The following is a 25,630-nucleotide window of genomic DNA, read 5'->3' on the forward strand; positions in this document are numbered from 1 at the left end:
TGGACAAGGAACAAAAATTTTTAAAGGCGCAAAATGCAAATTGTTCAAAGTGAAATTTGAATTTTTACCAGCTTCAGAGAATACATGCATTTCTATATATTTGCACGCGTCAAAATTTACGAAATTCTGAGTTTAATTTCTTTTTTATCAAAGGTATTCATTATGTATTCCTCCTTCATTTACATGTATAGTGCAATATCAGTGCAACTCTTAGATGCGTATATGTTAAAGCTCATGAAATTTTTTATTATGTTTTAATTTTTTAATTTCATTAATTCATATATATACATATATATATATATATGTTAAAAATCCTGAAATTCTCTTTCTTCACCCCAAATATATTATTTTCAATTTTATGTTTTCAATTTTATGTATTTTATGTTTATAATTTTATGTCGAAGCAATTTTTTTTGCAAAGAAATCGAATATATGGCATACATATATACGCATTCATATACATACATATGTAAATAAAAATGTATGGCATGATATTTCATAAAGACTACAATTTAAAGTCTTTCTAAAGACATTTCTAAAGTATTTTTAAAGTTTTCTAAAGACTTTCTAAAGTAAATGTAATGTAAAGTGCTGTCTTTAGAAAGAATTTAAATTGTAGTCTTTATGAAATATCATGCCATACATTTTTATTTGATGAAATGCAGTATATGATAAAAAAAAGTAATATTTATCGTTCGCCGTTTATAGACAGTTTTGAATAATTCTGAATTGACTGCAAAGACAATATCAATGATTTTTTTCTTTTCCCTCTGTTTGGAACAATCCTTCCTCTTGAGTTGACTGAATTGAAAATGAGCATGTACATATTATCTAAAGTATTTCTGTAATAATTGTTTAGAACTGTAATGTATAATTTAGTGCATCCTAAGGGCATTATATGTTAGGGGTTTTATTTGACAGTAATAATGCAATGATAATTGTCTTTTTCATTTGTTGTGTTCAATATCCCAGTTTAGGATTTGTTACATTTGCATTCCACATAATATTGCTAAATCATGTTATAAAATTTCCCTGTAGAGATCAGAGGTTTGTTATTTAGATCTATATCAGACATCTATCAGAGGTTTGATATTTGCCATTTAGAATGCAAAATAATCTATAATTATCTCTGTGCAACTAATGTCTCATAATTACGGAAACTTATTCAAATCGTTGCAAGCTTAGTGTTAATTTTTCAAACATGAGTGTTTATTATTATTATTATTCGGCAACATATGTCAAAAATAAGATATATTACTTATACTTATCAAAGATGTTTATTAGTCAAGGCATAAATCGTGGTAAGTATAATTACTACGAGCCTTGACCAATAAACATCTCTGATTAATTATATTTGTTTTCAACTAATGATTTTATGCTGTTACATGATTCCAGGTAAAATAGCTTCCTAATTAAAATCAGTTAGGATTTATCTTAATTTTTTAGGATCTATATCCTGCTTTCATGACTTAAATCGTCTTTCTGTTTAATTATTGCGTACAAATAAAATACCGATTCATTAAGTGTGAAGTTTCTTTCGTTAACAAGAGTTTCACAGCAATTAAATTTTGTAAAATCAGTAATAACTTTTAATGGAATTAAAAATTCTAGTTATTCGTATCGAAAACATTCTAAAAGTAAAAATTTCGGTTCTTCACAGTTTAATGTAAGCAAGGTCTTTTCCCGATTTATAAACGATTAAAATTAAATATAAAAATTTCAGTTTAATTATAAGCCTGTCAAATGGATATTTAAGAAGGCATCCTTAAAGTTAGCGAGGACGAAAGTATCCCTACTCCAGTGACGTCACGAACTGCACGTCGTGGCCTTTAGTTAGTTCTAGGGGGTGTTGGTATAGTCCCGCCGCATTAACTGTGCAGTTCCTTCCCCTTCCTCAATTTTGAGGAGGAAGCCCGAGGGTCTGCCATAACTCTACCCTACCATCATCCTCTCGAGCAGACTTTTGGCTAACCATGTATTCCGTTTGTCGCCTTCGCTTAGAGACATTATACACTTACAACCATCCATGCTTTCTCCGGGATGCAGACCGCGCCTGTCGGTATAGCCCTCAGCGTCAACAACTATACCAGCTGGGCGCCTTTCGATTAGAGCAACAAGTGAGTAAGAAATTGAGTTTTCACCGGGAATGTGGCAAACTGAGAAACCTTTGTATAACCTAAGGCGAAACTTTTTTGCCATGGCCTTAAATTCCATTTGGTGTCCTATTAATATTTACACAAGCAACTCACATTATGAATAAAGAAAGAAGAATTCTGCAGTGAATTAGAAGGTGATTTTAGAAATGTTTAATAAAACTATTGGGAATGGAAGTAAAATGCATTTAGCAGTATTAGAAATTTCTTATTATCAATCTTCTTTATACATAGAGTATAAAATTTTTAATTCAGTTATTTAATTTGTAGAGACATTAGGTACATTTTTGGTAGGAGGAGAATTGAAACATTAGCAACGCCTTCGCCGGGAATCGAACCATGGACCTCTCAATTACGCGTTGAGCGTGTAGACTACTACCCCACGAAAGTTCGTTAAGAAGGCGGGAGAAATACCTGTTATACTCCCCATTTTTTTAAAGGGCGACTGGGGTTTTTAGGGGATACAATCGCCAAATCCTGGGTGTGGAGAATCATCATCCAATACCCGTTTAGTTCGGGCGTCACTGTAGAGTCCAATAGATGAACTTCTTTCTGAAACTGGAGTAGCAGAAAACTACACAAGAGAAGGGTTAATGTACTCTTTATTAAATCTTTGAAAATTTTCAATGCGTCAACTCGACGCTAACAAACTTCGTCTCTGCTTGGGCGGTAACTAAACTAAAAATTTGAAGGTATTAACAAGCGATAGAATTAGACTACAGGGCTCAGCGAGATCTCGTAACTTAAACCCCCTTCGAAGCTAGTGGCAGCAAATAAATGCAATTAAGCCACTTGAACTAGCAATAAGCAAACGTCCTACGGCAGAGGGTTGCCTAACTTTCTCTTTTTCCTACCGAAACTGAGCTTTTAAATACTTTTTACAAAGTAGAAGTATGCATTCCTTCACAAGCGCTACAACATTTAGCCCTTTGCGGCACAGTGTGTCCAATTTGGACACACCTAAAAATTTCCTTCTGTACGCACAGAAAAATTGAATGAAAAATTATTTATAGGTTACTATAGGTTATTCTGAACCTTAACACAAACCAGACCATATATTTTAGCCATGTTTAGTTTTTTAAGACCCTCATTTTTCAAAGAAATCTTCCAGATTTTTTTAGGGTATAAAAGGAATTGTTTGAAAAGAAATTTCTATGTTATTTTTTTGGCTGTACGCTAAGATCCTTATTCTATATTAGTTTTTCCCTAGGTGTGCCCAGACTGGGCTCACTGATAATCTAGGACAACTGAGAGTCTGTATTCTTTGTTTGTCCGCATCTCATCGGTCAGTTCATTGACAACAATGCTCTTTTCAGCACTCTTTTCGAAGCTCTATTCCAATCAGTGTGCCCACTTTGGGCACACCCACAGAATGAAACGATAAGTGCTATCTTCCCAAAATTTTACTTGTGTACTCCTCTAGGCCTAATTAGACTGCCTACCTTTTTTTTAATCAAAACTCCAACTTTAAAAGGTAGCGTGCTGGAAAGGGTTAACTCATCTGGAATAGACAACTAGGGGAATGAAGGCTTATAGGAAAGTTTGAACTTAAACTTTCCTATAAGCCTACTTTTTTAAAGCCAAATCTATTATTATTTCGAGCACCTTATTGATAAAATATAGATAACATACAGATAAAAAATAGAGGTAAAAATAGAACTTAGTCAAAATAAGAAGAAAACGTTAAAATACAAATTTTCTCCAAATGTATTTTTTTTCACGTGGTGAAAAAGTGGAACAAATGGAGAGTGAAGCAAATTTGACCAAGTTTTTTCCGGCGAAGTTCAAATTTTAAAATTTTGGGAGGGATGTGTGTGTGTGTATTTAATTATGGCAAAGCACATTAGGGCTATCTGCCTAAGGGGAGGAATGCCTTCGTGGAGGGCTTTCTAAGGGAAACTGGCTCGTATACACGTTACACATGGGGAAAACCACGAAAACGCCCATGCAGCCAGCCCGTTCGCGGGATTCGAACCTCGAACCGAACTACCAGTGTTCAGCGACTTTACCGCTCGGCCGCTGGTGGGCCTTGGGAGGGATAACTATTAGAACTGAAGTTACTGAAGTAAACCTGAATTGAAAATATCAAATAATTCCTTAATGTAAGTAGTTAAATATTTAACATAAAATAAATATAATAATGCAGGTAATAAAAAGTACAATAATATGCATAATAAATAAGGAATTTATAAAAATACTTAAAATAAAGTGTAGAAATCAGAAGAAAAGTCTATCTTTAAATTATTTGCTTATTTTGTATTTTTTTTAAAATAAAATTAAAAGTCTTAATAGTCTTAAGTAGGAATTTTGATTGATTATTTAAAGTCTTAAGTAGGAATTTTGATTGATTATTAAAAGTCTTTAGTAGGAATTTTCATTGATTTATACTTGAATCAGGTATTTCATTTCGTTTGTGGTCATTAGGCACCCCTTGCTCATTGCTACACTTACAATTAAAAATATTCCAAAACCAACTCGGTTATTTTCCCTTGAAAACTGACGCTTCGTTTAGCTCTTAGTATAAATATAAAAGGAGAAAAAACAAATGGTATTTGATAGAAATTTAATATATGTCTTCAGAAATATCGTTCATGAATTACAACAAAGATGCAAATGTTTTTGGATATGTTTAAATGTATTTTAATTTATTAAATAATTTGATTTTAATTTGTATAAGTTAGACACGCTATTTCAAAACGTTTAACTTATAAGGAACTTTATTTATTGCTTTCGGCTAATTTACTAAAAAGTTACAGGTTGGTTAAATTTTTACAGATAAATTATGTTGTTAGTTTGGCAAAACGTTCAGATATGTTTTGCCAAATAACAACACTAGGTGAGCTGACAATGGTGAGTCGGTGCACAAGGTACATGAAAGATCTAACGTTCTGCCCCACGGCAACGCTTGCTAACATGTGTGTATATGTATGAATGTTAGGGTAACTTAATCTAGCGAACATAACTATCCAAAAACTTTTCACCAACGTGATGAGTATCGACAACACCCCCTAGAATATAACTCATTCAGAGGGTGCTGGTATCGGTATGACGAATTTAACGGCTTCAGAAAGACTTGGAAGCCGGAGCGACATGTGGTCGTCTTTCGTTCTTTCCATAGAATCCTGAATCTTCTCTTGGTTACTGGCTAATGGCATACAACTTGGGTTAGGTTTAATCAGAAAATTCAGGTATTGATCTCCTCAGATATAGTAGTTTTAGTTACTGCACATCCATAAGATATCGGTATAACGCTCAACACGGAGTCTGAAAAATTAGAAACCGACGTCAACTGATTCTTGTTGAGCATCTTCTCGTTTTGATTACTGTATATCCATAAGATGTCACTATAACGCTCAACTCTGAGTTTAAAAAGAAGAATCCAACGTGAACTGATTCTTATTGATCATTAGCCTCGAAGTCAAAAATTTACAATATTTTTCCTCCACCAACTTCTTTTCAATAAAATTATGAGAGTCGACTTTTATTGCATTTCATTATTTTCAAATTGTTCTCTCTTTTCTTGAAAATTCAGGAAGGTATCACAAATATTTTACATTAAGCTGTTCTCATTTAACTTAGTTTTCTGTAGTATGTACATAACGACAATTTGATTGAAATTTTGAAATTCTTTTACATTATTTTTGTTTATCTGATACGCAGCAAAACATATTCATTAAAAGTCCTGTATATCAACTCTTAGTAGAATATGTGTACTCCGTTAAGTCTCAAGGAAAGCGTACATTTCCTTTCTTAGACTGGTTAGAACCAAAATTTAGAAAAAAATTACTCAAAAAGAACATTCCATTAATTAAAGTTTAATTTTTATTATTTTATTTAGGATCAAACTAAAGTTAATTTCTGACATGGTACGGGGTAACTTTAAAGTACTGAGGTGGTTAACTAGGTGTTGGTGTATTTAATTATAGCAAAGCACACGAGGGCTATATGCCTAAGGGGAGGGATGCCTTCGTGGAGGACTTTCTAAGGGAAACTGGCTCGTATACACGTTACACATGGGGAAAACCACGAAAACGCCCATGCAGCCAGCCCGTTCGCGGGATTCGAACCTCAGACCGAACTACCAGTGTTCAGCGACTTTACCGCTCGGCCGCTGGTGGGCCATGGTGGTTAACTAGGAAAGATAAGCTTCACATAAAAACGCAAGCTTAAATTAGCATTATAAATCAAATTGTGGATTTAAAATAGCCACTGAGAATTTGAGGTAATTAGCTCTTTAAAAAAGCTTCTGTCTCGGTCAAAATGTTTATATAAAATTTTGCACCAAACATGGCTCTTAAATTTAATACTTCAATTTCAAAGTTAATAAATAGCTGAATAAAATTGGGAAATATTCAAACTTAAAAACGCACACATACCTACGCACAAATTTATTAATCATTAAATTTGTATTGCTTTTTTACCTTTGGTTTAATAACAGACGGATATGTTAAGACCAGTTTGAAACTGGAACCAATAATATATTCACATTTTACAAAAATGAAAGAAAATATTATTGCTTTACTAATATATTTATTATTGTTTCATTAATTAAGTTATATATATACATATTTACTCGTGTTTACCTCAATACAGATAGCATACAAATTGTGCATTTCAGTGTTATATGACTCCCTTTGCTTATATACAGTACATTTAGTTATTCTGTAGGGTTTATATTTATTTTAACTAACATTTATTTTAAGTTTAAACTATCTTTCCTGTCAAGCCTTACTTTCCCCTGGAACTGCCAATGCCAGAATATGTAAATTTGAGTAGAACGCGCAAGCATTCAAATTATCAGCGGAAGTAGTGTGGTTTAAAATAGAAGGAAACGAGTTCGGTGAGAGAGTTATTCTTACTTCGCGAGCGCGGAGGTAGAAATCGAGAATTAAAGAACCCCGCGTTGCGGCCTATGTGCTTGGCGGGAAGTAGTTGCAATTGTTGCAGTGAGCTTCAAGTCTGCTGAATTAGCTGCGGTATTTGTAAAACGCGGTGAGTTAGTTATTTTAGAGAGCCTCGTAGTTAGAATATTGCCTTTACTTTCTTTTCAGGTTTTTATTTTTATTTGACTGCCTAGTTGGCACAGTTGTAAGCGTCAAGAGGACGCAATTGTAATTTAGTACATTGAATAAAAAGGGACTTAAACCCTTTATAAGACTTTGTGGTTTATACAAGCTTTCACAGTCACCTCTAGGTTGCGTGCTAGTTAGAGGCGCGCAACGTTATATTGGCGCTCGAACACTTATCGAACTGAAATGGCCGAAAACTGGATGGAAGCCGCTGGACAACACCAAGAAATGACAACGCAGTTAGAAGGATTTGGATACCTGGTCCAGACTTTGAGAGCATCAATGAAGCCAAACGTCTGTTTCGACGGAAAAATTTTCGACGGACCGTATTTTTAGAAGGTATAGAAAATCACTTTCAGCTCTATCCTGTGCCTGAAAGACAAAAAGTCGCCATCGCCACATCAGCACTAAGAGGACAGGCCGCGCTATGGTGGAAAAATATAGGCAAATTTCTTCTAGGTGAATTTGGAAGCCCGACGTATACATTTGAAAATTTCAAAAAATCGTTAGTAAAGGCCTTCCCCATAGTGAAAGATCGCGCACGGCTGGAAGCCGAGCTATATAGTTTCTATCAACGGGATACAGCACAATTGACGGACTTTATTTTACGAAAAATCAAGCTAACGGATATGCTGTATGGCAAGAAACCCGATGCGGAGATTATTGAAATAATATTACCAAGATTGTTACCCGCTGTCCAAGACTACTTTGAAATTAGAAACCCAACCACATTGCAGGAACTTTTCGAATTGGCGGTGAAATTTCAAAATCGCAGAATCGCGGAAAGAGCGAGAGGGGAAACATATTCTCAAAGTACCAGAAGGAAGGAGGAAACAAGAAATGGAAATCGCTCATATGGGGGAAAGAACTATCAAGCTAACGCATCGAAACTTGAAGGGCAAGGCCCAAAAAGAAAATTTGAAAATAAGCATCCGCGTACCCAGAAGACACAGATTGAAAGGAAAGCTTTAAACGACTAGAGGGGCCTGTGAAAGGGAGGGTCCAGACCCCGGAAGTTTTAGAAAAACCCTCAAATAGACATCTAAATACAGTCATCGTAAAAAACTCACAGCTACCAATTATACAAGTCCTGGTTGGCGATGTACCAGTAGAAGCCCTCATCGATACAGGAGCAGAAGGAAATTTCATGAGTGAAAAGTTCTTCAAAAAGAATTTTTATAGGATACGACTCTTTAAAACCATAAATACGGAAATTATAGCGGCGCAAGGAAAAACATGTCACTGCATCGGGAAAGTATCATTGAACTTACAGATAAAGGAGGAGGGTCTCAAAGTATTAATTTTTGTGGTGAAGGACCTCCAACACTCTCTTATTTTAGGTATGGACTTTTTAAGGGCCGCGAGGGCCAAATTAAATTTTCAAGATAGTTCCGTGGTTCTGGAGATGGACCAGAGGGTGGTGGAACCGGTGGAGACACCTGAATTGGACCTTAGCCATTTGAATGACCAGGAAAGTAAAGCAATACAGCAAGTGGTGAGTAATTTTTCTCATTTGTTTTCAGAAAAACCGGGAAACTGTCAGATCGTGACTCACAAGATTCAATTAAATGCCGAAAAACCTTGTAGGACTAAACCTTACCGCTATGACAAACAAAAAGATGTAATCATCGAAGAACATATTCAGGAGATGTTAAAGAATAAAATAATAACGCCCATAAATAGTGAATACGCGAGTCCAGTCGTACTATGTAGGAAAAAGAACGAGTTTCCTCCTTCGGATAAAAGGGCTTAGAGGTTTGCTATCGATTATAGAAAACTAAATAGCATAGCAAAATTTCCAGTTTACCCTTTGCCGTTATAGACGAGATCATTAGACAGATCAAATCGACGAGATATATGTCTACTTTGGACTTAACGTCTGGCTACTATCAAATAGCTATGAGACCCGAAGATATACATAAAACCGCGTTTATAACAAAATCGGGCACTTATGCATTTTTACGCATGCCTTTTGGGTTGTGTGGGGCCCCATCAACATTCCAGAGAGCTATGGACATTGTTCTAAAGCCTGTCCTAGGAAAATCAACTTTAATTTATCTAGATGATATAATTATAACGAGTAGTACGTTGGAACAACACATTAGTGACCTCGAACAAGATTTTAAATTATTAAAAGAGGCCGGTCTTACAATTAACGCCTCAAAATGCATGTTCGCAACTAAAGAACTTAAATATCTCGGTTATAAAATTTCGCAAAAGGGTATAGAAACGCAAGATTCAAAAATAAAAGCTATTAAGAATTTCCCACCGCCCAACACCGCCAAGAAACTTTCGTCTTTCCTTGGACTATGTTCTTACTATCGATCTTTCATAAAAGATTTTGCTAATATTGTTGAACCACTCTTAGTAATCAAAAGAAAAAAGAGTAAATTTACGTGGACAGCGGAAGCGAACACAGCTTTTGAAAGATTAAAAGAAGCGCTTATTAATGCCCCTGTTTTAACATTCCCTGAGGGGGACGAAAACCTGGAAATTGCGGCAGATGCATCAGACTATGCGGAGGGCGAGGTTCTTATGCAAAATAACCATCCGCTGGCATTTTTTAGTAAAACATTGAATCAAACACAAAGGAATTATACAGCTACAGAAAGAGAAACATTAGCCGTATTAATGGCTGTACACAAATTTCGAGTTTATTTCGGCAAATCGCCAGTAACAGTCTTTTCGGATCATGCGGCGGTTGGTAGACTTTACTCGGGAAAAAACCTAACGCCCAGGTTAATAAGATGGGCTTTAAAACTCCAAGAATATAATATCACAATAAAATATAAACCGGGTAAGGAAAACAATGTAGCTGACGCACTTTCTCGTATAAAACTGGACGATGAAGGTAATGAACTTAAATGCGCTGTGTTGACTTCAAAAATTTTAGATTCTAGAGATACGGTTATTACTGAACTGAAAGCTGATCCTGAATTTGGAAATATCTATGCTTATTTGAAAGACCCCGAAGGCTTTGAGCATACAGATATCGATGCGATAAGAAATAGAGCAAAAAACTATGAAATAATAGATAATTTATTATTCTATACGAAAACAACGAACGAAAATCTTGAGTATAAGCCAGTCATCCCAGCCTCGCTTCGATTAAGCATTTTGAAGGAGTTGCACGAAAAAAAAACAGCGGGCCACCTCGGGGTCAGAAAGACTTTAAAAAGGGTACGCGAGGCGGTATATTTCCCGAAATTATACAAAATAGTAACGGCGTATGTCAGGTCCTGCAATCAATGTCAGTTAATAAATGATATTAATTACAGCCCGGCCGGGTACTTAAATAGCATTCGCGCTACATTTCCGAATGAAATTTTAGGCATAGATCTCCTTGGTCCCTTCCCCCAGAGCGAGTTAAATAAAAATCGTTTTCTTTTAGTAATAGTAGATCATTTTTCAAAATGGATAGAAATTGTTCCACTTAAACGCGCGTCAGCCAAAACAGTCGCAGATGCATTCTTACACAGATACATTTTAAAATACGGTGCACCGATAAAAGTCATTAGCGATAACGGAAAACAATTCATTAGTCAAATATTTGAAAACATATGCAATGGACTTGATATACGCCATATCAAAATGGTTCCGTATAGACCACAGGCTAACATAGCAGAAAGAGTTAATAAAAACATTGTAAAAATAATTCGCAGTTACGTTAGCACACATCACAAGCGCTGGGATGGCTACATAAATGAATTAGCTTATGCTTTAAGAACGGCACATCATGATACTACGGGAAAAACTCCAGCAGAATTATTTTTAGGCAGAAAGTTAATTACGCCTTTAGATAAATTATTCTTTGTGCAACAAAGAGAGCAGGAATTCAAACAAAAGGACGTGCAAAAGCTAATTGATCAGGCGCTTAAAACCTCGGATACGGCAAGAAATAGACAAAAGTTATATTACGATAGAAAACGCCGTGAAGCAGATTTTAAAGTTGGGGATAAAGTATTGAAACGGAAATTTTCTTTATCAAGTGCCCCAGACAATTTTATGGCAAAGCTAGCTCCAAAGTTTGAAGGCCCCTATGTAATTCAGGAAATCAAAGGAGTAGTCTTATAACTTAAAAACGAGAGAGGGGAAATCTGTAAAGCAAGTTCCGACCAGGTGAAAAAATACTATAATCCCAATGATTTTGAAATCCTTAAAAGTTTCTTGCAGGACTCAAGTCTAAACGAAATAGAAGGGCCAGAGACTGCAACAACTATTCCACCACCCAAGAAACGGAGAACTGAAGAGAGACCTAGCACTTCTACAACCCGGACGTCGGTATCAAAAAGAAAAAAGGATTTTCAAACTCCGGCGTTTAAGAAAAACAAAAATACAGATGAACCGGGTAAAGAAACCGTGGTAAAGACGAAAACACCACCTATAAAAGATGGCAGGAGAAATTACACATCAAGGAGAACGCGCACACGGCCACAGATTCAGGTGCCAGCAAGGCCGCCGTTCCGGAAACTGAAACGCCAACAGGAGGCACAAAAATACGACGAACAGAAGAAATTCAAGAAGGACTCCAGACCGGAGGACGTCAAGACCAGCCGTCCCAGGCAGAAACGCAAAGGACAACAACCAGACGATTACTCCGTCAAGAGGCCAGCATGTAGAGGACGCAAAAGAAAGATCAACGGGGACGACACGCGGAGATCAACAAGGAGAAGATTGACATCCATGACACCTCTAACTTGGGATCAATTTTGTCAAAAACGGATGACGGAGTTTCAAGCATCGAAAACTCAAAGATAAGTTAAAACCTTCTATAATTTTTTTTCTCTTTTGTTCCGAAATGTTATGCATAAGTACAAAGTTCTATGTTTTGACGAAAGTCAATATGTCTCGGTTGAGACTTAGTTTTGTTTTACTTTATTTAGCTAAGGCAAAAGTATTATTTTCTTTAAGTGTAAAAGCTAAAAACAAGCATTTTCTGTTGGTCGAAAGACTAATTCTGTTATGTTAAAGCCAAAATTTGGCCGGAGATAAAAATAACTTCGTATTCTTGTACTAATAAGAATTTTAGTTCCAGTGCCGCCAGCTTGGCGAAGAATGAGTAAAGTAAAAATTTATTTTCTCTTATTCATTTTATGGTAAATTGTAAAAAGCATATGTATTAAACTTTTGTAAATGTATGTAAATACTTGCATGTTATGTAAAAGTAGAATTTAGTCTAGAAGCATAAAATTGTAGATGCTAAAAGTGAATGCTTAAAAGCAATGAAGTCAAAATTTAAGTATTAAACTGTAAAGTCATGCTTTAGAGCGAAAGCCTGCATGTTTAAAGATGAATGAGGGGGAAGTTAGAATGAATGTGTTTTGTAGGGTTCTCCACCTACATTTGAATTTTTAAGAATGTTAAAGTAGCTCATTGAGTTGTAGAATGTCGAGTAAGGTGTGTCTATTTGGTTGTTGAATTCTAACAAATCATGGTGGTTAGGGGAAGTGTTGTAAGACTAAAACACGAATATTCCCGTTTGACACCACACATGGTGGAGAGCCAGGGTAAAGTTAAATTAATGCTTGAAAAATTGAATGAATGTGAAGTAAGCAATAACTAAGAAAAACGAAACGTTAAAAACAAAAATTTATTGTGTCAAGAAAGTGTAAATTATAATGTATGTAGAAAGATACTGATACTTATTCCTTCCAGATGCTGGAAGGAAAGACCAAGATTGATTGATGAAGTCCAGGAAAAGTTGCTGTAAGAAGAAAGCTTTGTAACGACTAACAGAATTTTAATTGTTACATAAGATTTTTTTTGTGTAAACGAGGCTTTCGCCAGTTAGTTCAGAATTAGATAAACTTACAACAGGTCGTTTGTAGGACCTGCTTCCAAGTTTTCCAAATTCTGGCAGCGGCAAATGTAGGGTTTATATTTATTTTAACTAACATTTATTTTAAGTTTAAACTATCTTTCCTGTCAAGCCTTACTTTCCCCTGGAACTGCCAATGCCAGAATATGTAAATTTAGTAGAACGCGCAAGCATTCAAATTATCAGCGGAAGTAGTGTGGTTTAAAATAGAAGGAAACAAGTTCGGTGAGAGAGTTATTCTTACTTCGCGAGCGCGGAGGTAGAAATCGAGAATTAAAGAACCCCGCGTTGCGGCCTATGTGCTTGGCGGGAAGTAGTTGCAATTGTTCCAGTGAGCTTCAAGTCTGCTGAATTAGCTGCGGTATTTGTAAAACGCGGTGAGTTAGTTATTTTAGAGAGCCTCGTAGTTAGAATATTGTCTTTACTTTCTTTTCAGGTTTTTATTTTTATTTGACTGCCTAGTTGGCACAGTTGTAAGCGTCAAGAGGACGCAATTGTAATTTAGTACGTTGAATAAAAAGGGACTTAAACCCTTTATAAGACTTTGTGGTTTATACAAGCTTTCACAGTCACCTCTAGGTTGCGTGCTAGTTAGAGGCGCGCAACGTTATAATTCTAATACTTTAAACGAACTTAATTTTACCTATTGGGTCTGATTTGCCAAAAGGAATGTATCGGGCTGGACATCCATCTTTATCGTATCCACATATACTTTGAGCCATAAATTTCTGCAATACCTAAAATCAATAAAATGAGTAAATTTAAAAAAATCTAGTTGTTTTCTGTAAAAGAAATAAAATTATTTCTAAAAGGAATAAAAAAATGAAATAAATAAAAGTCTAATTTTACTTAAAGAAAGAAGGCCGTATTTAGCGGAGCACACACTACATTAATACAATAATTCACCGTTTCTCAATTTTTTTAAGTGGTGGCCACTTTTATAAATTAGAATATTCCGCGTATCACCTTACTTTTATCCTTCCTTTCAAAGCAATTTTTACCATATATTACAGTGTATTTACATTTTTAAATATGATTCATTCAAATTGATTTAATTTGATACGCTATTAAGAAACTAAGATAACAGAAGAAAATTTATATTCTTTTGAATATATAAGGCTATTAGATTTTGAATAATCTTTATTCTATTATGTAAAACTTCCATAGTTGATATTCACATTAATTAAATGAATGTGCCTGCCGATCCTTGAATAGCTGCTCTGTGTGTGGAAAGCTTAAATTTGAGATCGGTACATACATCAAGCCGATTTTAATACTTTTATTAACTTCCTTTTTAACCTCATTCAATAAGTGATAAAAAATTATTTCTCACATGAATACGTTAAAAAAATGTACTACTGTGCGGTTCAGTATAATCCGTTTTTGTTGGTAATGAGGTTCAGAAATTGGTCATATTATATTAATTAATCAGAAAATATTAATTAATCAAAATCAGAAATTAATCATGACATTATTGGAAATTAATCCTACCTAATAGACAGAGATTTGGTTGATTTAATTTCCATAATACATCTGAAAGATATTCCAGTGTACTTAGTTACATGCATCAGCAAGAAATTTTACATGTATCAGCAAGAGAATAATTAATGAAGTTCGATTTGTTATACGAGGCGTATTCGGAAACTAAGTACCGTTTTGAAAAAAAAAAAAAAAATAGTAAAACAATTTTTTCGAATCCAGTTTCATTTTTACATGAAAATACATGTCTTAAACTATTTTTCAACATAGTTTCCGTCAATGATCAAACACATGTCATAGCGGGTGACCAGTTTTTGTATACCATCGTCAAAGAAACTTCCCGCCAGTTTCGATAACCACGACTCCACAGCATTTTTCGTGTCACCGTCAGATCCAAAGCGCTTGCCACCAAGCTCGCGCTTCATGTGCAGGAACAAGTGATAGTTGGACGGCGCCAAGTCCGGTGACATTGTCACTTCGAACTTTTGTTTTTTCGGAGAATGAGTGTGTCTCCACTCCATCGATAGTTGTTTCGATTCTGGTGTGAAATGACACACCCAAGTTTCATCACCTATCACAATTTGGTTTAAAATGTTTTCTCCCTCATCACTGTACCGCGTGAGAAATGTCAGGGCACTACCAAGTCGCTTTGTTTTGTGAACATCAGTAAGCATTTTTGGAACCCATCGGGAACACAGTTTGCGATAATTCAAGAGGTCGGACACAATTTCGAACAAAACAGTACGTGAAATTTGTGGAAATGCCTCTGAAAGAGTTGTTACTCTGAAGCGTCTGTTCTTATGAATTGCTTCAACTTTCCTTACCAAATCATCGGTGACAACAGAATGCCGACAACTCCGAGCCTCAGCGTGGACATTTGTTCGACCTGCATTAAACATTCTTCACTTTCTCACCATTCCATCACTTATCGCGTATTCACCGTAAACTTCTGTCACTTGACGATAAATTTCGGCCGGTTTAGCATTCCTCGCGTTCAAAAATTTAATAACGGCACGAATCTCACAGTCAGCGGGAGAACTAATTGTCTTAAACATTTTGAATGTGCACAGCAAACTGAAAACACAACATAGAGCAACCAAAATGGCGACAATTGAAAGTCAGTGAACAAGAAAGACTAGTGCGCATGTGCGGGATGCCTATATATATACGGGTATATGTACATAAATGAAACGGTACTTAGTTTCCGAATACGCTACGTATATTTATTGTTCAAATGAAAGATCCATGATAAATTCAGATTCTTCCAGATATTCAATTAAATTGTGATGAAATGAAGCACTCTGAAGTCAATATATTGCCTTGATCAAGAAACTGTCGCTGATGACCATAGCATTTTTGTTTCTTAGTTTAAAAAAGGAGCTATTTAATGTAGAAATTAAGCCAAAACATTTGGTGATTTATCACATTTCATGTCCCCAAGCATAAAAAAAATATTTTCTTTATTACTAATAACTAAATACCAAAATTTGTTGTTTCTTATAAATGTAGAAACCATGTCATATATCACCTGATGAAGGAAAAATGAAAGTTTCTTGTATATTATTTATGTGCATCTTGTTCATAAATTGTATATGTAGTACATAAATTGTTATGTATCAAAGAAGTAATCAATTTCAAAATACAGTTAACTGCATTTCATGATGTAGCGATTCCAAATGTAAAAAATTCACTGGTGAACTTCTTGTAATGTATATAATATATTCTGCTTCTTTGATACATCTACAGAGAGAAATATTTATTAGGAAACTTTTCTGGAGACTGGTAAGGCCAAGAAAACCACACTTAGTCATCTTTTGCACTTTGGGCGACCGAACCATTAGACACAGCTATATTGAGACAACGGACTGAACGCAAATGAATACCAGAATAATCTCGTTTTTCTTTCCTATATCCAGTGATCTCACTTATGTATATCAAAAATATCATTTTTTGTAATGAAGTAAAATCTCTTTTATGAAAAGTGACAATGATAGACATTAATCTACAATTATCAGATTTTCAAAACTAAGGAGCAAAATTTGTCTTGATTGTAAAATTAATATTTCTTTTAATTAAAAACATGCGTCATATTCAGTAGTTGCTTATAATCTGTCCGATGTGACATACAGTATATTCTCCTTCTGAAAGCTAGAAATGTACCTCATTCCAATTTCTGACAATATGAGACACGTGCAAGTTTGTTTGATGCAATAATAGCAGCAGCACAGCGAGCATTTAAGAGACAAACAGCTTGAAAAAGGTCAGCCATGGAAATAAACGAACTATGGGCTAGTTTTTGTCATGTTTTTAAAATGGGGAATTATGCAAAATCGCCGAAAAATGTACAATCTTCTGACAAAGGAACAATTGTTATACTTGTATACTGTTATTTAAAACAGATATTATATTATCAAGAATTTAAAATACTTATAGCAATTTCTTTCTGTTTACAGGTTTTTCTAGCTACAGCACTGAAAAATACGGCAAAGGAATTAAATAGATGGCTATATACCTAAATTAAATGACTTAAATATGCGCCTGAGCACCATAGGTCGCTATAGCAGGGAATTTGCATTCTTCAGTTGTTCCTCGCAACATAGTGAGTAATAAAATTTAAAAAAAAAGCTTCATTTTTGACATCATTGATTGAATCAATATAATTGGAAGTATGCTCAGCTCTCCTGAACAGAAGCGAGGTTTAGAAAGCTGGGGATGAAACTTGTTAAGGCAGATAGCCCGAGTGCGCTTCGTCTTCATCAAAAAGTTAATCGTATATAAATTAGAGATTTTTGTTTAAATTTGATTGCACGAAAAGATGCCAAATTATGTTTAGAAACGTCTGTAATAGTTACTTTGCTTAAATAACCTTTCATGAAAAGAATGTTTTCTATAAACGTTCTATAAATGTTTAAATGATCGTTTCATTTTAATATTTCCAGATTGCATTTTAAAGACAATATGAACTGAAAATAGACAATTGTATGTAACTGACGAAAAAGGTAAATATCCATATTGCTTAAGGATTTGAAAAATTGTATTTGGCTGTAAACGTAACAAAATTTAAAAACCGGTGCTAATAGGAAAATGTTAACGATATTTGAAAGTATTAGTATCTTACGTTTTATTTATTACTCTGCTTATGAAAATAAAGCATTTCAAAACATTATTAACTTAATAATTGTTTCTTTTTTTATAAAATAATTTTTTTTCCTTAATTATTAACAAAAAATTCTCCGTCTTCATTCTTATGTAATAAATCCTTCCCGTGTTCATGATATATTGCTTTAGAAAATATGTACGTAGATTAGTTTGATATTATTTGCAACGAAGCTATGCTATGTTATAACATACAATCATATCCATTTGTTAATACACTTTTCATCAATCATATGCATTTCAATACAATTATATGCATCATATGCATTTCATATGCATTCTATTATACAATCATATGCATTTGTTAATTGAAAATGTTAGTAAAGTTCTCATACATAAAACATTTTTGAAAACTGAAATGTTTACCTCAGAAGGTTTAAAGGAAGAGATGTTGTCAATATCTTCTGCCTTTCTCCATTCAAGATGCTATGTAAAGACAAAAAAGTGCATTAATGTTTTCTAGATTGATATAAATCAAATTTATGTCCGAGTATAAGGCGATTAATTAAAAATTTAAGACTGGTATAAAGCTGATTTTCTTCCATTCGACTACGGATCTTAAACGAACTACAAAAATAGCAAAAGATTAATTAATTTATTTTGTTGTTGCTGAATGTTTATATTGTTTCAGTACTTTTAAATAAAATTCGTAATTAACAGTAAAATAGTTTGGGTAATAATGATTATTTGTTTAACAGAATTCCTATTATTAAGCTTAGAATACCATCTAAAAGATAGCCACATGTAAGCACGTATTCGAAGCTTAAGGCTCAGCATTCGTACTCAAATTTATCGCCGCAGAATACGATGAATCATCTTGTTACAATTCACATTTTTAAAACATGCGAAAACTAGTGAATATGCGAAATTCTGATTTTTGAGTTTATTATGATTTTTTTTATTTTAGCTCCAAAGCAGGTAAAACTAGTGGTAGTTTTTATCAATAGAATGTATATACATATTGTCGTCGACTTACGAAGACTCGCTTTTACGGAGACCAAAAACTAAAACTAAAGATCTTTTAATTTAAGTGTACCATTAGATACGTGCATAATTTTTATACGTACAACACAGCATGGCATTTAAAATGGTTTTGCGCCAACAAAATGAGATGTGTCACTTTTACCGAAAATACGGATCCAAACGCTAATCATTTTGCTAAAACTGGAATGTAAATTAGAGAAGCAGGTGGATGTTAATTTGAATATATAAAATTTGGATACAGACACTAAAAAGTTTTCTGATTAAGAAAACGACTAAATTGATGACTGCCTATATGAACAGAATAATAGACGTCTGACTTAAAAACAAAATGGAATTCAGTAAAAGCATTTAACAGAATACTAAATAACGATAAAAAGCTTTTAATGAAAGAATTGCTTATTATTGCTGGATATACCAAATTTAGACATATCTACCTTGCTGAAAATATATTTTATTAGTTTCCGGACAAAACTACAATAAATAGATACCTTGAAAAAAATAACTTTATAATGAAAATAAGGCAAAATTAAAATTATTGCTAATGATATTACATTTTTCATGATATATAAGACATAATTTGCCATTCGTGTACAGAATATATACTTCTTAAGTTTTTTTTCTTTGAAAATAAAATGATTAAAAGTTTAACTTATAACTTATGTTTTATTCAAACATAAGCAAAGTGTTCTTTAAATTAAACATTTTAAGGAATTTTAAGGAATTTAAATGTTACAATTGTAAGATAAAGGGAAAAAGTTAATTATTACCAACCTTTCTGAGCATAGTTTCGGCATCATTTATATTGAAATTTCGAGCTGAAATTTCAAAAGGAAAAATTATTTATAAACCAGAATTAAACATCGAGGAAAACTTCATGTAATAAAATAGATTCATATCAAAATATGCGTCAGATTCAAAGGAGACAAATATTTTTCCGTTTTGAGAAATGTGCATACTTTTAATTTGAACAGCTTTTACTACATCGTAAGTAAATGAAAAGAATTTAGTTAACATACCTTTTAAAAATCGGTGGAACATATAGGTATCCTCGTACATTTTAGGACTTAACTCTCCATCAAATCTTTTCCTTAACTAAAACAAAAAACAAGCAAAATAAAATCAAAACAGTACTTATTTTAAATTGAAATTTACATAGATACTTTTCTTTAGATTAATTAGGTGGTCTGAGTGATGCGTTATACTACATAACAGTCTATTGAAACGTAACGTATTTTTTCAGTTAGTTTTTAAAGTGCGTAAGTTAATTTTTAACGTATATTATTATGTTCGATTCTAACTTAAAATCGAAACTTGCATAATCAATTAACATTTTATAAAGAATGACAAAGCTGTGAATATTTTTACTTTCCATATATTTTTTCATTACTTTTTCTAAATACATTAAAGGAAACCTCTTCGAGGGAATTCCTCCCTTATTTCTTTTGTTTTTATGTCTTGACAAAATAGAAAACTTCAAATAATGCGACCTAGTGAAATAATTTTCATTGTCTTGAATAATTAAGCCTTTTTACTTCCTTGCAAGAATTAAAGGAAGTATTGTAATCAAGAAATTTTCTGGTTTCAGAACTTCAAAGGAAATATCCATTTTGGTTGCTCTCGAATCCATTTTGAGAATTCTTTTGCGTTGCCCTATACATATAAAAATAATAATGTACTCTTTATTCTAAAACGAATTATAAAATTTATTAAAAATCGTTTTTTTTTTTTTTTTGTGACGCGGTATGTATGTATGAATGAATCTCTCATAACTCGAAAACCATTAACTGTAGATCGTGGAAATTTTGTATATCGGACTACTATAACATCTATTTGTGCATCTCCCTTTCCTATTGCAATTGTCAATATCAAGCATATATTCCCGCATTTTTTCCTGCAAGATACATCAGATCATGCAGACACTTTTTTTAAAGATTTTCTAGAACTAATGAGGACGTAAAAATGTTATCAGATTTACTAGAAAAGTAAAACTGATAAAAGGTACAGTCGAGGTTTTTCAGAAAGACTCAGTTATAAAAGACAGTCAAGCTGCTAAATGTTTATACACTCTTGAAATCTGTATTTACCTTCTTTGATGAATGCAATTGGGTTATTACAGGTTTTGAAGATTAAATGCAATTTGAAAGGAATAAATATGTGAATATTTATACACAAATGATAATGAACGACTATAAAATTTATAAAATTATAATAAAATAAACGATTTTTATAGTTCCACCTATTACTTTCACAAATGATACTGAAATAAAAATCTTAGAGCTAACAAATTTCAGATAAGTGCTTTGAAATAAACTGAAATGTATTTACAGTTGAAAGATCAAACACACTGAAAAACAGGGATGGTATGTCAAGTTAAATACTGATCAGATGAATTATTAAGTGTCTGTGTGATTTCAAAGTGCATCAAAAGAGAAAAATAACATAAAAGTGAAAATATGATATTTGACAACTCAGGTATAACTTCTTGCTGGTTAACACTGAACAACAATGTAAATTTTTCAAACGAACCGTAGAATATGGATTTTGCTACTAAGAAATAAAACCAGTTGAATTCGGCTCTTTTAGGAGCAGAATTATTTGAATAATATCAACACGTTAAAAAATGATAATTATCTAAAAGCTCATTATCTACAAATGATAAACTAATTACTTTAAAGATGGAACTGACACTGGAGCATTAAGTCATTCTAAAAATTTTATCATTAATAAATAATGGAGTAATTCAACAGCTTTTAATCTTAAACTAAAACTCTTAAATTGAGTGACATAAATTCAATAAAATATATTCTGATATTTTTAAAATACCCTGTCAAAATCTGGAGATTTAACAAACAGTAGATGATGAAGAAATAAGTTATTAGCTTAAAACGTGTGGTGGTAAACTCTCGGATGAAGCCACTGGAGAAATAAATAGTGGAGATTATATTTTTTATTTCAAAGGAAAAGTAAATAATGAATATTATATTTATGCGCTGGAAAAAATTGTACTATATAAATGAAAATCAATTGGGCAGAAGTTACGAGGATTCCAGATTTTGATTAGAAATTTTGAAAATACTGTGGATTTCACAATAATTTCAAAATGTCAGATATAATCATAGCTTTTAATTTTAGAATATAAACATAGTTTTAGAATATAAAGTATATTAACATAATATTTATGCATATCAAAGACTATCAGAAAGATTTCTAATCGAGAATAAACATTTAACTGAAAAGTTTATAATGGAAAATGCTTCTAAAGTGGATTGGGAAAAAATTTCAGAATTTCAAACATTAATCGATAGTTACATAATAGAGACTCTGGTACGTTAAATATAACATTAGTTCCTAAATATAAAATCATCCGAAAATACTGTAGAATGCTTGAAAGATGTTATATATTAGAATGAGGTTTTCAAATATCAAACTCTTTCAAAACCTTTCATAATTAAGTATATTGACAAAATAAAAAATTGCGACCTTATTCTGAAAACGTATTTGTCTGAAGAAGTCACCGAAGTTATCTTCAGGAAAATGGTTCTGAAATATCTGGCTAAACAATTTCCAAAAATCTAATTATTTCTAATTAAACATTTTTTACATATACTTTTATCTATGCTATATTTTTAATTTCTCTGTCATTTTAAGTACATGTACTCTTGGATTGAGAAATCTCCTAAATATTTTGTTCAAAGAATTTTTTAAAATATACATTTATTTCGTATTCTTCCTAATTACAATGCTTTTATGTATTCAAAAAATAATAATACTTATATTTTATTAATTAAGCTATTTATATTTAAAAAACTATTATAATAATTCAGCACATTTATTAATTAATTTATTTATATTATAAAAACTGAACAATTTATATTTTGAAATATAAATTTAATTATTTAATTTTTGTTCTTTCTAAAATAAATTATTTTTTCAATATAAATTAATGTTTTTCTTTTTAAAAATATTTTACGTTCTGTAAATAATCATTGTTCTTTGCTAATGAATTTCTCTTTTATCGGATGTTATTTGCGTATTCACTAAAGCCATGTTAGACGGGAGTTAAGTGAAAGGTTTTTTAATATTGCAGAATCCTCTGAAATCATTGTATGCGAAGATACTCGTCACTTCTCAAAGTGACTTCTGCTGAAAAAAATAACAGTCAAAAATGAAATTCTAAAAAAATTCTTGGTTAATTGAATCGGCATGATTTCAAGATCAAGAGCTTGATGGAGAAAATGCAGGAAGTACGTTATGCTTTCATAAAAGTAATAAAAGTTTCACTTGCAAGCAGATAGTGTGTACTTACTCGCATAGCTTTTACCGTTCAAGCACCTCCTTAAGATTGTTTTTTTTTTTTTTTTTCATGTAAATATTCGTTCGAAAATCTAATTTTTATTATGTTAAGTAATTGTATTTTTAACATAATCCATTTTTTAATTTTTATAATTTTTCCCTCGTAGTAGTCAAGTTATTTAAATTTCAACAAGTTATTGTCAATAGTTATTTAAATTTTATTATATAATTTGTCCTCGTCATTTTTTTAAAAAATCATTATCTCGTTAAGAAATTTCATTTTATGCATATCTTAATTTTTTTAAACAATTTCACTTTCGTTTTAATGCTTCAGTTTTAAGGTAAATATTAGAAAATTTGAAACTCTCTCAAAGTGTCCTCGTTCAGGTATCAATGTTTTTTACATACAGAATATTTCTGGTCACTTTTTCGGGTTTTCATTTTTATTAGGAAAGGTTTAAATCTCCTGCTTAAAAGTTCGAGCCTTTAAATAAAAAAAAAATTGTAAAGTTATTAAAACTGATAATTTAGACATATCTTTTGATTTTTTTACTTTTTTGTATGCTTTCTCATTAGAAAAATTACATTTCCTTTTTTTACGTTTAAGTTGTCCTCGCGCAGGCATTATTAACTAATAACGAAATCTAACTTTTAATGCGGTCTTACAGTCCCAATACTTATACCTGGGAAACTTTTATACTCTTTATGAAAAACCTCTCGTACGAAAAAAATTGACTGGGATATTTAATTTCAAAATTTGTAATGTTTGATGTCATTTTTAACTTTGTTTGAGCGATCGGATTGTTAAGTTATAAAATTTTTTAAAAATAAGTTTAAATGAAGTGCAGCCACAACTGTGTATAATTTAATAGGCGGACAAAGAGTCATGTTTTGTCTAAATCAGATTTTTTTTACTAAATAAATGCACAAGTTGCAGGTGGCATTAATTTCCAATAATGTCATATCAATTTTTTAATTTCGATTTTTATTTAAAAACATTTTTTTTAGAAATTTTTATTTTTATTTTAATTTCTTCAAGGTTTTATACTGTAATCTAAATTTTTCACATTACAACCGTTTTGTTTGTCTTGCGATAACCCAAACAATATTCTGACCGTATTAATTATTCACGTGAATACACTGTTGTCAAGAAGGGGCTATCGATTTTATTATCTTAAATATCAAGCCTAGATACATAGTTATATAATTTGCTGATTAATTGTGTGGTTTTTGGTCAACTGATTCAGTGTTGATCTGAAAATGGGATAGGTCCAGTAAAAATGTAATTTTTTATATATCCTTTGCAAAGTAAAATTTCAAATAGTAAATTACTCATTAAGCTGTAATTAGTTAAAATGTAGAAATGTCGCCACTTTTACATGCAAAGCTTCCGTACTAAAGTGAGGTCATTTTCTAATGTATATTTAGCTACGTGTTTTTTGTAACTGTAAGGATATTTTTGCCCATACGTTATTTGCAAGCGCCAAATAACATGCAGAAACTCAGACAAAAAGCATGTCATCAAAAATATAAATACTGAAGGTGGGTTAACTAAGACACATACTGGAAGACTTGTATAAGACATAATTTCCAGGTCTGTCTGTCTTAAGTCTGAGATGGGAAAAGACAAAGAAAAAGACAAAAGTTATCTTAGAAGAAGATAATGTGGAAAGTGTAATAATGCTGAGAGGCATGGATAGAGACAAAATATGAAAACCGACCTTAAACCGTAAAGAATCAGGGGAAAATTCGTACCGAAACTAGTGCAAAAAATAAGAAATTAATGAAATTAAGTACAGGTATAATTAAAATCTTTCAAAACAAATGTTGAAAATTGCAGCAAAATTAATAATTTCTCGCTTCGATGATTATTGGTTCCCTCTTCAGATGAAAACAATATTCGTATTGAATCTGTTAAAAGCATCTTTAAAACAAATATTAAGCTTATTTTAATGAATTATTAAATTAAGTATCTCTTCATAGTTAATTAATAAATGCATAATGAATTGGGATCTTCGTGTTATTAATATCATTTTACTTTTGTTTTCAGGTCTCTCCCCATGCGGGCACATCATTGAAAAGAAACTTTGAAAATGAAGTTGCAGCTTATCTAGCGCAGTTCTCAATCGGTGCGGAGGAGGAAATTTCATAGTTAAAGGGGGATGAACTCATCCTTTTACTTAACTGGTAATATTTTATTATTACTAGTCATAAGCTTTTTATAAAAAACTGATTTTATTCAAATTTTGGTATTTATCAACATTTTCTATACTTGTTTTTTAATTTGAAAACTACGTTAAAAATAGTCTAAATCTAAATAAATGTTTGCATGTATTTTTCTAGTTTTGGAAGGACTGGGAAATGATCTTCTAACAAAGGTGAAAGGGAAAGTGTCTTAAGGAAGTTAAGGTCAGAAGTCTTAAAAAAATGCTGCATAGCCACTACTTCAGCCACTACTTTAGCCACTACTTTAGCCACTACTTTCACTACCATGTAAAATCACACAGTTATTATAATAATACCACTTCATCTCTTATCCCTAACCGAGTTACATTAATATGACCGAGATCATTGATATTTCTACTAAAATAAATATATTGAGTTATACATCAAAGATTAAGAGAAAAGATTTCATCAAAAATAAGAGCTAAAGTTAAATTTATAATACCGAGGCTATT

The 25,630-nt window shown here is 32.4% G+C and overlaps 1 protein-coding gene and 1 long non-coding RNA gene across 2 annotated transcripts in view; one reads left to right on the top strand and one right to left on the bottom strand.

Annotated features, from left to right (window-relative positions):
* Positions 1 to 25,619, top strand: LOC146998383 (uncharacterized). The gene is made up of 4 exons (XR_015039408.1): positions 1 to 153; positions 16,973 to 17,118; positions 25,003 to 25,139; positions 25,296 to 25,619. It is a non-coding gene; the product is annotated as an uncharacterized LOC146998383 (long non-coding RNA).
* LOC118190015 (SEC14-like protein 2) overlaps positions 1 to 25,630 on the bottom strand; it is a 70,353-nt gene that overhangs the window by 31,628 nt on the left and 13,095 nt on the right. Inside the window, exons 3-6 of the mRNA XM_085810611.1 lie at positions 19,676 to 19,751; positions 19,431 to 19,474; positions 18,042 to 18,101; positions 13,684 to 13,777 (exon numbers count right to left, since the gene is read on the bottom strand). Coding sequence (XP_085666737.1) covers positions 13,684 to 13,777; positions 18,042 to 18,101; positions 19,431 to 19,474; positions 19,676 to 19,751 — 274 coding nt within the window. The remainder of the gene's footprint in view (positions 1 to 13,683; positions 13,778 to 18,041; positions 18,102 to 19,430; positions 19,475 to 19,675; positions 19,752 to 25,630) is intronic.

This window comes from Stegodyphus dumicola, chromosome 2 (assembly GCF_044657685.1).
Source record: "Stegodyphus dumicola isolate Sdum_Otavi_A_Nest chromosome 2, ASM4465768v1".
NCBI lineage: Eukaryota > Metazoa > Arthropoda > Arachnida > Araneae > Eresidae > Stegodyphus > Stegodyphus dumicola.